General features: G+C 40.9%; 1 protein-coding gene across 2 annotated transcripts in view; it reads left to right on the top strand.

Moving 5' to 3' along the window:
* The window catches only part of mtus1b (microtubule associated tumor suppressor 1b), a 195,215-nt gene that overhangs the window by 72,692 nt on the left and 107,650 nt on the right, over nucleotides 1-14,873 (top strand). The window contains exons 4-6 of one of the 2 annotated variants that reach the window (XM_041188957.1): nucleotides 5,950-6,153; nucleotides 8,870-9,007; nucleotides 11,287-11,379. In XM_041188957.1, the coding sequence (XP_041044891.1) occupies nucleotides 5,950-6,153; nucleotides 8,870-9,007; nucleotides 11,287-11,379 (435 nt within the window). The remainder of the gene's footprint in view (nucleotides 1-5,949; nucleotides 6,154-8,869; nucleotides 9,008-11,286; nucleotides 11,380-14,873) is intronic. The other variant, XM_041188960.1, reaches the window with a different exon arrangement.

Raw genomic sequence — 14,873 nt, 5'->3', positions numbered from 1 at the left:
CAACAGCTTCTACAACACAACTTTGGATCTAAAATACCCTGTCCCTGGAACTGTTCCGGTAAATCTCCTTGACCCACTCAAGGACCCTTTGGGTGCAGTACTCAAATTGTGCTCTAACCAGATCTTTATACAGGCTCCGCCCTATGTTTCTTGCTTTATTCTCTACTATTTTATGACTCTAAGATTCTGTCGGCTACACTAACCACTCTTGTATGTCCTGCCACCTTCAAATCTCTGCTTATGGCACTGAAGTCCCTTTGCCCCTGCACACACACAAACTGTGCCATTAATTCCATATTGCTTCTCCCTATCCAAATGTTTCATCTTGCACTTCCCTGTATTAAATTTCGTCCACTACTTGTGTGCCTATCTTCTGTTGCAGTCAGTTGGCATTATCTTCACTGTCTACACCTCCAAATTTAGTATCATCAGTTATGAAATTCTACTTTATATTCCAATGTCCATCATTAAGTGGTCCCAGCACTGAACCTTGGGACATTGTCTACCGCCCTCCATTCTAAAATAACTATTAACATGAGTTGTTGTTTCTGTCCCTGGGCCGATTTTTCGTCAAGTTGTCACTGACCACCACTTCCAAGAGCCTCCATTTTGTTACTCAATCTTTCATGTGGTACTTAGTCTAAGGGAGGTTAAGAAAAATTTGCCAAGTGGACTGGTGCCCACCCCTGCCAATTTTAGTTTGCAACCTCCCTCTGATGATATTGTTCAGGGTCCTGCTGAGCCTCAACCCATATCTTTTGAGTAATTGGTTCCTACCCCAGAACTGTTTCTGAAGCTTCTCACTTATGCAGCATGCATTGACCCTACCCATTTTCCAATTTGCACACTCACTGTGTGGCACTAGGGAGTAATCAGAGATTCCTTCCTCTATCACTCTGATTGGTGCTTATGTAATCCATCTCCTGGCTCACTCCCTTCCCTGTGCAGAATATTCTGTACTCACTCTATCCTTGGGCCTGGCACCAGGGGGGCAACACAATGCCAGGCTTGAGTTTGACTACAGAAGTATCTGACCCCCTAACTATGGAATCTCTGACAACTGCATTTGTACTCTTTTTGCTGTTTGCTCTCCCCACTCCTCCTTCAGTCTCTTGCGCATTGGTGCCATGGGCTGGACTATACTCCTTGCCGTTATCAGCACTCCTAGCAGTCAATGCTGACTAAAAGACTATTGTATTTCCTGCCTCATCCCACTCTTATGCCGGTAGAGGCATAGCTGCCTGAACACTCTGCCTGTTGGGTGACCACCACCTGGAATAATCCACAAAAAACACATCCTCCATGATGTGCTGCAGTGACTTCAGCTGCCCCGCTTGAGCTGCCCCGCTTGAGCTCAAGCTTGAGCAGCTGGAGGCACTTTCTACACACAGGGTCTGCCAAGATGCATGAAGTGTTCTGAAGTTGCCAAACGGCGCATGAAGTGCAAGCAACAAGTCTCAGCTGTCCATCCGTGGTCTAAAAAGTCTATTCCCATTTCAAGAATCTAGTCAGTACCTTGTTTAATATATTAATTATGCTTCCAGACCTGCTCTGTGCTAAGGCTCTAATCCATTTAATGCTGTATTTTCCTTGATTTGAAATTTCCCAACTCATGGTTTAAATGATAACAAGGTTTAGAAAAATATTCACCAACCAATCACTTGCCTGCTTTCCTGTGATGGCACACCTTTTTTTTTTCTCTCCATCACACGTTGACTTCCTGCTATTGCTTTTAACTGTGGATCTCTGGCCATGTTTTTCTTCAGGCTCAGTTTCTCTTGTCATCCCATTCTCTTTTTTGTTATCCATTGTATTTTTCCACTTCAGCCCCCTCTTTTTTTCCTTCCCCCTCACTCCCACCCACCCCTAACCACACTTGCCAGTTCTAAGTCTTGGTGGCAGCTCTGTTTTTGATAGGATCCTGGTGTTAGTCTGGTTCGGGTGGAGCAAGTCCTGACTCTACAGTTCTTTCCTGCCCCAGTGCTGGTGTCCCAAGAAATGACAACCTTTCCTTCCCTTCCCATATCACTCTTTGAGCTATGTTTACTTAATCTGTTTATGCCTATACCAATTTGGATGTACCTTGGGTTATAGTCGAGGGATTGTTTAATTATCCACAGGGTGTGGACATCAGTGGCTAGGCTTGCATTTATTGTCTGACCATAATTGTCCTTTAGAAGGTCATGGTGAGCCGTCATCTTGAACCGCTGCAGTCCATGTGTTGCAGGAACACAATCCAGTACTGTTAGGAAGGGAGTTACAAGGTATTGATCCTGCAACAGTGAAGGAGCGACAATATAGTTCCAAGGCTTGGAGGGGATCTTCAGGTGGTGATGTTCCCATGCATCTGCTGCCGCCTTTGTTGGTGGGATTGCAAGGTCCTGTCAATCTTTTCTGCAGTTCAACCATCTTTTAGATGGTACACAGTACTGCCTCTGTCAGTGGTGGAGGAAATGAATGTTGATGGCAGTGGATAGGGTGCCATTTGCAAGCTGTGTTGTTCTCTGCTGTTGAGCTTGAGTGTTGGAGCAGCATTCATTGGCAAGTAGAAAGTATTCCACAGACTCCTGACGTGCCTTGTAGATGGGAGGTGAGTTCCTCTCTCCAGAATTCCCAGCCTTTGAACTGCTCTTACAACCACAGTATTTATATGGCTGGCCCAGTCATTTTTTTTCCAATCAATTGTAACCCTAAGGATGTTGAAGACAGGGGATTCAGCAATGCTAATGCCATTGAATGTCAAGGGGAGAGGGTTGGATTCTCTCTTGGAGGTGGTCGTTGCCCGGCACTTGTGTGGCACTGATGTTAATTGCTATCATTAACCAAAGCCTGAATGTTGTCCAGTGTTGCTTCATATCGACACTGACTTCTTTACTATCGAAGGAGTTGCAAATGTTTCTGAACATTATGTACAATCTTCAACCTCCGCCCCCTGACTGTGCATCTCCGAACACTGCCACATTCTTTTCCGCTCCCTCTTCCTCCCCACTTGAATGGCCTCTTGTACCATGGTGTCCTGGGAAGTTTTCTTTCCCACCCTGCAGACTTTGCCCTCATCCAAATGCACAGCAAGAACCTTGTACCTGTTGGAAATGGGCCAAGGCACTACACCTGGGATTGCCATGCTTTGCTGATTAACTGATTTGCAGTCACACCCTCCTGTTCATGTCTACCAGACTTGTATCACTCCATTACCCAATGAAATTGAAGTGCTTGGGTAGCTCTCTCTCTCTAACCCCCCCCCCCCCCCGATGCTCTGCAATGTCTGCATTTCAGGCTTCAGATCATTGAACTGTAAGCCCCTTGAATTGCAGATACTTAAGTGCTGATGTGGTTCGTCCTCAGCTTCATCCTTTGTTTGATCTTAAAGCTTTGATACCATGCTCTTAACACTGAAATAAGTGTTTTTAAAAAATTAAACATTAACTCTGATTCATCAGCTGTAGCTGTTGGTGCACCTCACTTTTTATATTGACCATGATATCACATTTTGAGTTTTCCCCCCCTTTTTGTCTGGTATCAGCTGCTGCTTTGTTGCCCCTTTTCAATCCCAGATATTTGGGGTTCCTACTTTTTTCATCAGCCATTATTCTGTCTGCCTATATATCTTGTCCAACTCATTTTGTGATTTCCTTTTGGAGTTTGGTCTGCAAATATGTCCATTTTATCTTGTATCTGAATCCAGGTCTTGCACTTAAGTAGCTTGGAAGTAGCAGATACACCTTGTCCCTGATGGCCTAATTCAAGGGTGGAAAACGCTTCCATTTAATCAAGTAGTTTGGCCAGGCAGGTTCCCCCCTTTTGAATCCACACTGATGGTTGTCATTTACTTGTTACTTCTGACTATCAATTCTGTTACTTATGTGGAAAAGAAGTAAGGTAAACCCAAGCAAGTACTCAAGATGCTGCAAATTGGGGAAATAAAGTGCTGGAAATATTCAGGTCAGTGGTATCTGTGGAGAGAGAAAGTTAACTCTTTAGATTGACCTTTCATCAGAAGGAATGAAAGCTAATGTGTTTGGAGCTGCCCTGTCTTTTTTTGCTTGTTTTGAATATGGGTACCATGTAAATCTGTTGCCATTCAGATACCATCTCCAGTGTTGATTGAATCATAGATTCAGTGTTTTAGGGGTCTATTTAGTTAATTTGGGACTTTGACCTTGTCTATACCATAGTCATTATTTTGGAGCGTCATAGAGGGTGTCTTCTCGCTGTGTGAGTGGAGGAAGGTTTCTTTCAGAATATCATGCATCAGTTTCATGTCTATTTTGTGGCTGATTTCTTTTCACTGCTTCTCAAACTGCCCTCTTGCTGTTGTGGCGTTGAGACAATTTTTACTATTTCTTGGAAAAAGGCATAGCATCTGAGGCTAAGTATCTATCTGCCCAACAAATCATTCCTTTCATGTTGATGTTTTTTCACTTATAGCAGTGAGCACCATTTCCTTTTTCCCCTGCAGGATTATAAACCAAGACCTTGTTCATTTTCTCAAGATGTCCCAAGTCAATGAAATTTATTGATGTTTAGTCATGGTGCAATGTAGGAGAATATGGCAAATGATTTGGACATATCAAAGTGTCAGAAACCGATCACAGACCAAATTATATGTTAGAATTGAGTTGATTTTGGCCATGAAACTGGACAACTCTCTCTCTTCAAATGAAAAGCAGGTAGATTCTGTAACTGGCAGGTAATGAACATCATTGGTTACTGTGCAGGCAATGGGGATGAAAAAATTGCCTGATACCTATAAAATGTGGCTATTGTGTATACAAACTATCGATTCTAGTGACTGGTATTATGCTGACCAGGTGGAAAAGTGTCAAAACTATGATATTAACAGACACAAATCCTCAATTCTTGTGGCAATGTATATCATCATGAACTTGCATAAGAATCCAAAGAGTCTGCTACTGTGGGAATAAAGATTACACGTGGAAAAAGGCACTACCTTTGGAAATTTCTCAGCATGGCCAAAATTCTGGCCCTACTTGTAGCATTGCATTTCATTCTTTAGTTTGATGGTGAGTTACACTCATTGTCTTCCAGAATTTATACTACAACATGGAGAAACTTTGGGCTTCATTTTAAAGGGATAGTGCCCATCCCTAAACTAGAGCAGTGTTTTTTTCCATTATTGGACGACTGCCAGTGATACTCAACAGTCAACCTATGCAAGCACTAGCTCAAGTAAGATCAAGGAACATTGAAAAAAAATTCCCACTCTCCTTTCCCTGGCAACAGAACAATTGTAAAACAAGTGGTGTTATCCAAAAGTTTGCTCAATTGTGTGTCAACATGTATTTTCTGTAATATTTTGGCAATTTAACAGAATTAGTGCAAATATTGGACTAATTAAAAAAATACATTGACAGGTAAAGACTTGTCACTAACTGTTCATTTGCCAATGACAACTTTGAAATTAAGTACTTTTTTGAAGTACAAGGAAGGTTGGGGGTCAAAAAAGAAATCATGACTTTTTGCCATATTGGCTAAGATTTAAACTTTATGGTAGGCAATGTTTTTATTAAAAATTGGGAATGGTGTACATATTCCATCTGTACTGAATAAAGGTGTATGCAAAGCTTGTTTGAAATCGTCTATATTGCAGGTGGGCTCTGTTAGAGCTTTGTCAGAGCCAAACCTTGTAACAATATTATGGAAAAGTGTGGATGTCTTTTTTTTTGTTCATGGGATGTGGGTGTCGCTGGCAAGGCCAGCATTTATTGCCCATCCCTAATTGCCCTTGAAGATTGCGGTGAGCTGCTTTTATTGTTGGGTGTGGCAAAACTTGAAGGTGGTTGCTTCTGGTCTGTACATGTCTGGTTTTTTGGACACCAACAGAAGAAAACTTGACCTATTTTAACTCCTGTCAGATGAGTCATTTGTTAATGTAAATTTTGCTTTTACATGTTAAAACTAAAATGTAATGTTCCTTATTTCTTACAGATCAACAAAAAGGTATTTCTATTAAAGCAAAACCAAGACCTTCATCAGTCACAGCTGCTTTGAACTTGGGAGATAATGCAATAAAAAGCACACCTGGCTCTAAACTGCCTGTTCCAGCTTCTAGGTTACAAAGAGTCAATAGCTTGTCATCAGTCAGCAGTGGTGTCTCAATCCAGAGTGTTCAGAGCAGTTATAGTAATAAATGTAAGTGTCTATTTGTTAAAAGTCCATTGAAAAGCTGTTAATAGTGATTTGTTTTAATCTTTAGTGATAACTGTAAAGTTTAAGATATTTATTTTGAAAATCAGGAACACTTAAATGTGACAGTCTTCTGCTCTGTTTAAAACTTGCATTCATCTTTCTGTATGCAATATATGTATGTTGGCTGCCAAAAATGGATACCTGTTCTGCAGAGTTGTATGTGAGGTGCAGATAGGATTGCCAACTGTGATTACATGTATTCCTGGAGATTTCATCACATGACTTGCCCCCTTGCTCCATCCATTTGTCGCCAACCCATCCATCCTTGTGACGTACTGCCTTCCTATGCCAATTGGAAAGCAAAAGGGCTCATTACCCAATTGGGTGGTGCTTGACTGTCAGCTAAACAGCCTCTTTTCTCCCCCACCCCGCCACCTATTTTCAATATTTCTACATCTGGTAAAGAGAAATGTGCAAAGAATTTTAAAAATCCTTTTTAATGCCACTATTATTTTTCTCCAGGATTGCACACAGCAATGTCCTGTAGATCTTTAATTCCAGGAGACTTGAGGCCAGTCCTGGAGGGTTGACGATCCTCGGTGCAGATGGCATTTGCTCAAGCTTAAAACACTAAATTTCCATGTCTTGACGACATCGAACCAGAATAAAATTCATGAATGTGCTTTCTTTTTGATGCTGTTATTATTTTGTCCATCTGTCTAAACGCTGAAGAAACGAGCAGCATTCCACGGCAACCAGCTCTGAACAAAGGCAGTCCAGCAAAACACAATGATCCCCTCTTCTGTAACGAGTGAATTAAAAGATGTAATATGAAGTAACCGTTCAAAAATTTAGGTTGTGATTTATACAAATTTACAAACGCAAAAAATCGGTCTCAACCATGAGCCCCGATGCAGTTTTTTTAAATGAAGCTTGGATTCTACATGCTACTGCTTTGTTTCCTTTGATTGGCCATCTCTTTGTGCGTGTGTGTGGCTGAAGCATAGCGCACATGCATGCCTAGCAAATTAGTTTATTTCCACTCTATTTCACTGAGGGTCAGCGTAGGAAATGGCAGCATGAGCAAGGGTGAAATGCTACTTCTTCGTCTGCTTGATTCTGGACCATTTCAATGACTGTACCAGGAGGACTTCGAAGCTGCACCCACACCACTTTTTCTCCACGTATTTTCTCCAATTCTACACTTGTGCCACCAAACACTTCGGGGAGTCGTAGTGATGTCATGTTTGTGACCTTTTTATTAATTGGATCGTATAGTTTATGTATTGTTCCTTTGTTAGCAGTCTTCATCGGGCGACCTAAATATCAGCAATTAAAAAGTAAGTTATCCATGTGTGTTCCAGAAGAGCTATTTGTTCTTGCAGATTCTTGTTTTGGGTCCGGCTGTTTTGGTCCAATTGATTTTTAATAAATGAATTTTTTGATTTACGAATTTTACTTGAGCTTACTCTGAAGTTCAGGATCTCGCAGTTTAAAAAATGGGGAATGGCAGTACAAAGGCAGTTGCATTTTTGTGATGGTGGAAAAGCATCACTATAGAAACAAGTGGACTCCCCTGGGACCAAATCGTGCTGTGATCTCGGATCATGAATACATTATAACCCTAAAGGCAATTAAACATGTGTGCAGTTGGTGATTATTCGGTGCTATATATTTAACAAACCAAATTGTAAAAACTTTAAATGTTTACAGCATGGCAGCATTGAATACAGAACCACCGTTGACGATTATATATGCTGTCCTCTTGATTCGGTAGCGAAGCACCCGCGTTTTTTAAGAGCAAATCTGTGCTAACCTTTCGCTAAAATAAAAATCTGTTAAAGGTTGGCTTAAATTCTGTGAATTGGGAGGTACTTGCGGTAGATCGGTTGATCTTGGAAATCATGTATGCTGTCAACCAAAGCTGACGTCCCGCTGGTCCTACCTCGTCATGTGACTTTTGTAATCTTGGAACTGCTTCCATTTGTAGGACGATTACTTCAGATATACATGGCTGTCTGAAATGAAAATCATCTTTACACAAAAGGAGTGAAATCAGATAGCAAGCATAACTTGTTTTCTACACAAGTAGATATTTACTGATCTTCCCTGAAATTAATTTGCACCAGTTCTGCAAATGTGGATATGTTTAAACAAGGTTACATCAATTGAAACAATATGCTGTTGTGGATTACCAAGGCTAATACATGAAATGAGATAACATAGACTAACCTGAGTTAGTCTGGAGGAAGCTCCTGTCTGAACAGGGAAGGAAACAGACCTGTCCAGTGTTTGAATGAAAAATTGCTTCCAGCTGTCAAGCCATACCAGAAATAAAACTCTGATTTCAGCCACTTCATTGCAAGATAATCGAACAGCAGTAACTGAAACTCAATTACAGGAGGAGGCAGCTGTTAACAGTTCAAAATTGAGTCTGTAAAGCAATGGTGACAACTATGGCTTGATTTTTAATGCCAGCTCTTAAGATTTTAAGGTTACCGAAAGCTCAGTCTTACACTTTCTTTCAGATACTCGAGACTTAACAGCTTTACTAGACATTACATAACTGACTACAACAGTACCTGAGAAAAGCACAAAACCTCACTGTCACAAGGATGAACTTCTTGTCTGTAGCACACCATATTCCTGTCTTCAGTAGATATTTAGTGTTGTGCAATTTAGAACAGTGGCTGGTTGCTAAAACAAACCCTTTTTTCAGCTGTAGTTGCTTCAACAAATCGGAGAGGAGATGGCCCTAGGAAAGGCGTGCTCTCTGCAAGCCCTTGCGGCATTCAAACATCATGTACAAAGTCACTGCAGAAAAATAAGGTGCTTTCTGTGAAGACCCCATGCAGAGGTAGATATTACACTTGTAGCAAAAACTTAAGTTTGTTCTAAAACTTGCAACGACAGTGGGTTCATTGTTTGTAGCTATGTCCTATCAAATTTGTGAATAAAACTAACCTGGTATTTAAGATATATATCAAATGGTTAAGCCTTTTTGGTAGTTTTTGACTTTCCTGTTTTTGTGGAAGTGACATCTAGTTTTGTTACTGGAAAAGTTATAGAATAGTCCAAGTAAACTATAATGACTTCTTATTCTGAGACTTCCATTTAACCATAATCAATTTGCAAAACAAGCTTAGGTGACTTGGCCTGTGAGTAATTAAACAAAAGTACAGATTAGGAATTGCAAATTGATCTTTAAAATTAACTGGGAATGCAGTCGGTTTGCAATGGAGAAGGAAAAATATTTATCTTGCATCAAGTTTAAGCTTGGCATATTCTAGGCTTGGTGGATTGAAGCCTGATTCCCAAATGTGTGTGCATATGTATGTACGTAACATCCCAACAAGAAGCATTCCTTTCTCACCCTTGTGTCCCAAGGTTTGAAGAGTAGAAACTGGTTGACCATTCATATGATGGAAAGATAAGCAGATTGGGTAAAGCATCATGTGAGCTCGATTTTGGTTTGAGTTATGTCATGATGATTTCTCTGCTTAATCTAGCAGGGTTCAATAATTGCACAAAAACTTGCATTCAAGGAAGCCGATTGGTTGGAAGGGTCAGTTAATAAGTGATCTCATTGGTAGTTATGTACTTGCTCACTGCCAGCAAAACCACATTTTTGCTACCTGGCTCCACAAGTCCACCCTCTGTATGCTTGCTCCTACACTCATAAAACATTTTATTTGCACACCCAGATTCATATAGCATTATATATGCATGCATGTCAAAACCCTAACTCATTTTTTTCTAGGGTGGAGTTTGGGGAGGTGGGAGAGGGAGAAGATGTCCTCAAGTATTGCTCCACAATACACTTGAGCACCGCTTGTGTATTGCTATAAATCAATATGATTACCACTTAAAAAGATCAATCTGCACATTTCGAATTCGATGTTGCTGTTTTCTGTACAAGTTGGTTCCCATAATAAATCGTGACTTCAAGGTTGCACCCACTCCCTCACAATGCCCTTTAGTGGCTGCTTATTTCTCATCTACATTCTGCCTCTACGTATACTGACAATATCCAGTTCAATCCCTCCACCAACTCCCTTGACATTTTCACTGTTGCGAAATGATCAGATTGCTCATCTGACATCAGTTCTGTAGAAGCAGAAATGCCCCCAACTAAAAATTGGGGAGACTAAAACCATTGTCTTTAATCTCCATTGTGAAGTCTGCTCTCTAGCTGCTGACTCTCTTCCTCTCCCTGTCAACAATCTGAGGCTAAACCAGAATGTTCACGGCATTGTCATATCTGACCCCGAGATGAGTTCAGATCATCTCTGTAACATTGCCTGCCTCTACCTCATTAGCTCATCAGCTGCTGAAACCTCAACCATGCCTTTGATACCCCTATTCCAGTGCACTCCTGGCTGGCTGCCTATATTTTAGCTTCCATTAACTTGGTTATCCAAAGTCCTGTTCATGTTCTTGCTTGCACCAAGGGTCATTCGTCACACCCCTGTGCTCACTCTTAGTTTGGCTCCCAGGCAACAATGCTTATTTGGAGGGGGGATAAAAGCAAACATTCCTTGTTTATAAATCAAAGTGTGGTTTTAGCCCTTGCTATCTTTCTAATCTCCTACAGCCTCCAATTTTGATGTCTGCACTCATCTAACTTTGCCTCTTGAGCATCCTTAATTTTAATTACACCACCACTAGTGGCTGTGCCTTCGGTCAAAGCCTCAAGCTCTGGAATTCCCTCTAATCCTGTTTGCCTCTATCCCTTTCCTCTTTTTAACACACTCCGTTTAACACCTTTGATCATTTTTTTTGACCTAATCATATCCAGCTCCGATATGCTTTATAACATTTTTGCAAAATGTCCTAACACATTGTATTACTTTGAAGGTGCTATAGAAATACAAGCTTCTTCCAATTTTCTCCCCTTCATTGTGTCTGCTCTATATTGCAGTGAGTTAATGAAGTAAATAAGCTCAGATGTCACTTTTTGTGCATCCTATAAAAGATGTAAAGATGTTTCTATGGTGTTAATAAGATTCCTGATTTGTTATCGTTTTTAAATGCAAAAGTTCAGTTTTAAAAAGAATTCCAAACCGTTTTAATGTGGTTGTGGACTATTAATGTACATTTATCAGGCTTAATTTTTTATACACCTTTTCCTTAAAGGAGTGAACAGAAATGTTACCACCTCAAGTCAAAATGTTCCAGGTTCAGCTTCAAGGTCTACAAGACAACTGAGTGCTTCACAAAATTTGAAAGGTAAATTATATTTTCTAATTTTTGTTTCATTGGCTAGACTTATTGATCTTGGTGATAGCTGTCAAATTAATTATGTGCTAATCCCATGACTGAAGAGGCTTTGTTGTGTAGGATGAAATGCAAAGATAAAAGTTGTGGTGCCACTATGAACAAGACTTGGATTGAAAATTTCTTGTTTGATTTGTTGACTTTCAAATTGGTGTTTTTGACAATTTGCAGCAATTTAAGCACAGTTGCTGCCAGAAAAAATAAGGTAGAAGAGTAATGTTACAAATTATTTGAACCAGTTGATATGAGAATTGCAGCATGGATTAATGTTGACTATTCAAACAATTTCTCACTTAAAAAGCATATATTCCTGTTGTGCCTTCAAAATGTTGGTCAAACGTGGAAAGAATTGCTGAACTAAACTTTTGTATTTGATTTCTGTTTCAAATCTATAGTACACATGTTTGGCAAATGGAAAAAATTAGACTGCTCTACTTTTGAGAAATCTAACCAACTCCAGCTGTAACAGCCTCCCTGTCCCAGTGCAAGTGTTTAGCTTTTACATTTTATACAGTAAATGTGCACAAAGCAAGTACTGGTGAATGAAAAGCTTGTTTTGTTCACTTACTTTACCTTTTTCCATAGTGTACACACATCCTGGGCAAAAATGACAAACCACTTGATTCCTAGTGAATGCTAATATTGTAGTTAACAAAATATTTATTTTGACTATTGAAAACAAGCTGCAGAGACTTCAAAAACTAATTTGTAAAATGGTTGCTGTCCTGAATGAAACATAGAAAATAGGAGCAGGAGTAGGCCATTTGGCCCTTCAAGCCTGCTCCACCATTCATTATGATCATGGCTGATCATCCAACTCAACAGCCTGCTCCTGCTTTCCCCCCACATCCTCTGATCCCTTTCACCCCAAAACCTATATCTAACTCCTTCTTGAAAACATAATGTTTTGGTCTCAACTACTCTCTGTGGTAATGAATTCCACAGGCTCACCACCCTCTGGGTGAAGAAATTTCCCCTCATCTCAGTCCTAAATGGTCTACCCTGTATCCTAAGACTGTGACCCCTGGTTCTGGACTCCCCCACCATCGGGAACGTCCTTCCTGCATCTGCCCTGCCTAGTCCTGTCAGAATTTTATAGGTTTCCAAGAGATCCCCCCTCATTCTTCTGAACTCCAGCAAATATAATCCTAAACAACTCAATCTCTCCTCGTACGCCAGTCCCGCCATCCCAGGAATCAGTCATGTAAACCTTCGCTGCACTCCCTCTTTAGCAAGAATATCCTTCCTCCGATAAGGTGACCAAAACTGCACACAATATTCCAGGTGTGGTCTCAACACAGCCCTATACAATTGCAGCAAGACATCCCTGCTCCTGTACTCTAATCCTCTGGCTATGAAGGCCAACATACCATTTGCTGCCTTTACCACCTGCTGCACCTGCATGCTCACCTTCAGTGACTGGTGTATGAGGACATCCAGGTCTTGTTGCACATTTCCCCCCCCCCCTCTCAATTTATAGCCATTCAGATAATAAACTACCTTCCACTTTGGTAGCAAAAACAGGATAACCTCACATTTATCCACATTATACCTCATCTGCCACGCATTTGCCCACTCACTCAGCTTGTCCAAATCACACTGAAGCATCTCTGCATCCTCCTCACAGCTCACCCTCCCACCCAGCTTTGTGTCATCTGCAAATATAGAGATATTACATTTAGTTTCTCATCTAAATTATTAATGTATATTGTGAATAGCTGGAGTCCCAGCACCGATCCTTGTGGTACCCCACTAGTCACTGCCTGCCATTCGGAAAAAGACCCGTTTATTCCTACTCTTTTTTGTTTACCGTCTGCCAACCAGTTTTCTATCCATCTCAATACACTACCCCCAATCCCATGTGCTTTCATTTTAATCTCTGATGTGGGACATTATCGAAAGCCTTCTGGAAGTCCAAATAAACCACATCCACCAGCTCCCCCTCATCAACTCTACTAGTTACATCCTCGCAAAATTGCAGTAGATTCGTGGAGCATGATTTCCCTTTCGTAAATCCATGCTGACTCTGTCCAATTCTGCCACTGATTCCAAGTGTTCAGCTATTAAATCTTTTGTAACTGACTCTAGGATCTTCCCCCCTACCGACTTTAGGCTGATTGGTCTATAATTCCCCGTTTTCTCTTTACCTCCCTTTTTAAATAGTGGGGTTACATTAGCTACCCTCCAATCTGTAGGAACTGTTCCAGAGTCTATAGAATCTCAGAAGATGACCACCAATGCATCCACTATTTCTAGGGCCACTTCCTTAGGTACTCTGGGATGTAGATTATCAGGCCCTGGGGATTTATCAGCCTTCAATCCCACCAATTTCCCCAACACCATTTCCCTACTAATCCTGATTTCTTTCAGTTCCTCCCTCTCACTAAACCCTGTGTTCCCCAACATTTCTGGTATGTTGTTTGTGTCCTCCTTTTGTGAAGACAGAACAAAAATATGTATTTAGTTGGTCAGCCATTTCTTTGTTCCCCATTATAAATTCCCCTGCTTCTGACTGTAAAGGGACCTACATTTCTCTTCACCAATCTTCTTCTCTTCACATACCTACTTTTACATTCAGTTTTATGTTCCCTGCAACCTTACTCTCGTACTTTTATTTTCCCCTTCTTAATCAATCTCTTGGTCTTCCTTTGTTGAATTCTAAACTGCTCCCAATCCTCAGGTCTATTGTTTTTTTTTCTGGCCAATTTGTATGCCTCTCCCTTGGATCTAATACTATCTCTAATTTCCCTTGTAAGCCATGGTTTGGCTACCTTTCCTGTTTTACTTTTGCGCCAGACAGGAATAAAAAATTGCAGTTCACCCATGCACTTTTTGAACGTTTGCCATTGCCTATCTACCGTCATCCCTTTAAGTAACATCTCCCAATCCATCATAGCCAACTCGCTCCTCATACCACCGTAGTTTCCTTTATTAAGATTCAGGACCCTAATCTCAGAATCAACTACGTCACTCTCCATCTTGATGAAGAATTCTATCATATTAAGGTCGGTCATCCTCAAGGGGCCTTGCACAACTAGGTTAAGAACATAACATAAGGACTAGGAACAGGAGTAGGCAATTCAGCCCCTTGAACCTGGCCCACCATTCAATACGATCATGGCTGATCTCATTTCGCCCTCAACTCCAATTTCCCACCCTGTCCCCATAACCTTTCAACCTGTTACTAATTAAGAATCTGTCTATCTCTTCAAATTTATTCAGAGTCCTGGCATCCACTGCACTGAGGTAGTGAATTCCACAGATTCACGACCCTTTGAGAAAAGTAATTCCTCCTCATCTTTGATTTAAATCTACCACCCCTTTGCCTAAAACTATGGCCTCTCGTTCTAGAATGCCCCAGAAGGGGAAACATCTGCTCCACGTCTACTTTGTCTATCCGCCTTAGTGTCTTATATACCTCAATTAGATCTCCTCTCATCCTTCTA

The sequence above is a fragment of the Carcharodon carcharias genome, chromosome 1 (assembly GCF_017639515.1).
Source record: "Carcharodon carcharias isolate sCarCar2 chromosome 1, sCarCar2.pri, whole genome shotgun sequence".
Classification (NCBI taxonomy): domain Eukaryota; kingdom Metazoa; phylum Chordata; class Chondrichthyes; order Lamniformes; family Lamnidae; genus Carcharodon; species Carcharodon carcharias.
The sequence above is the reverse complement of the archived record's forward strand: the minus strand, read 5'-3'. Positions and strand labels throughout refer to the sequence as shown.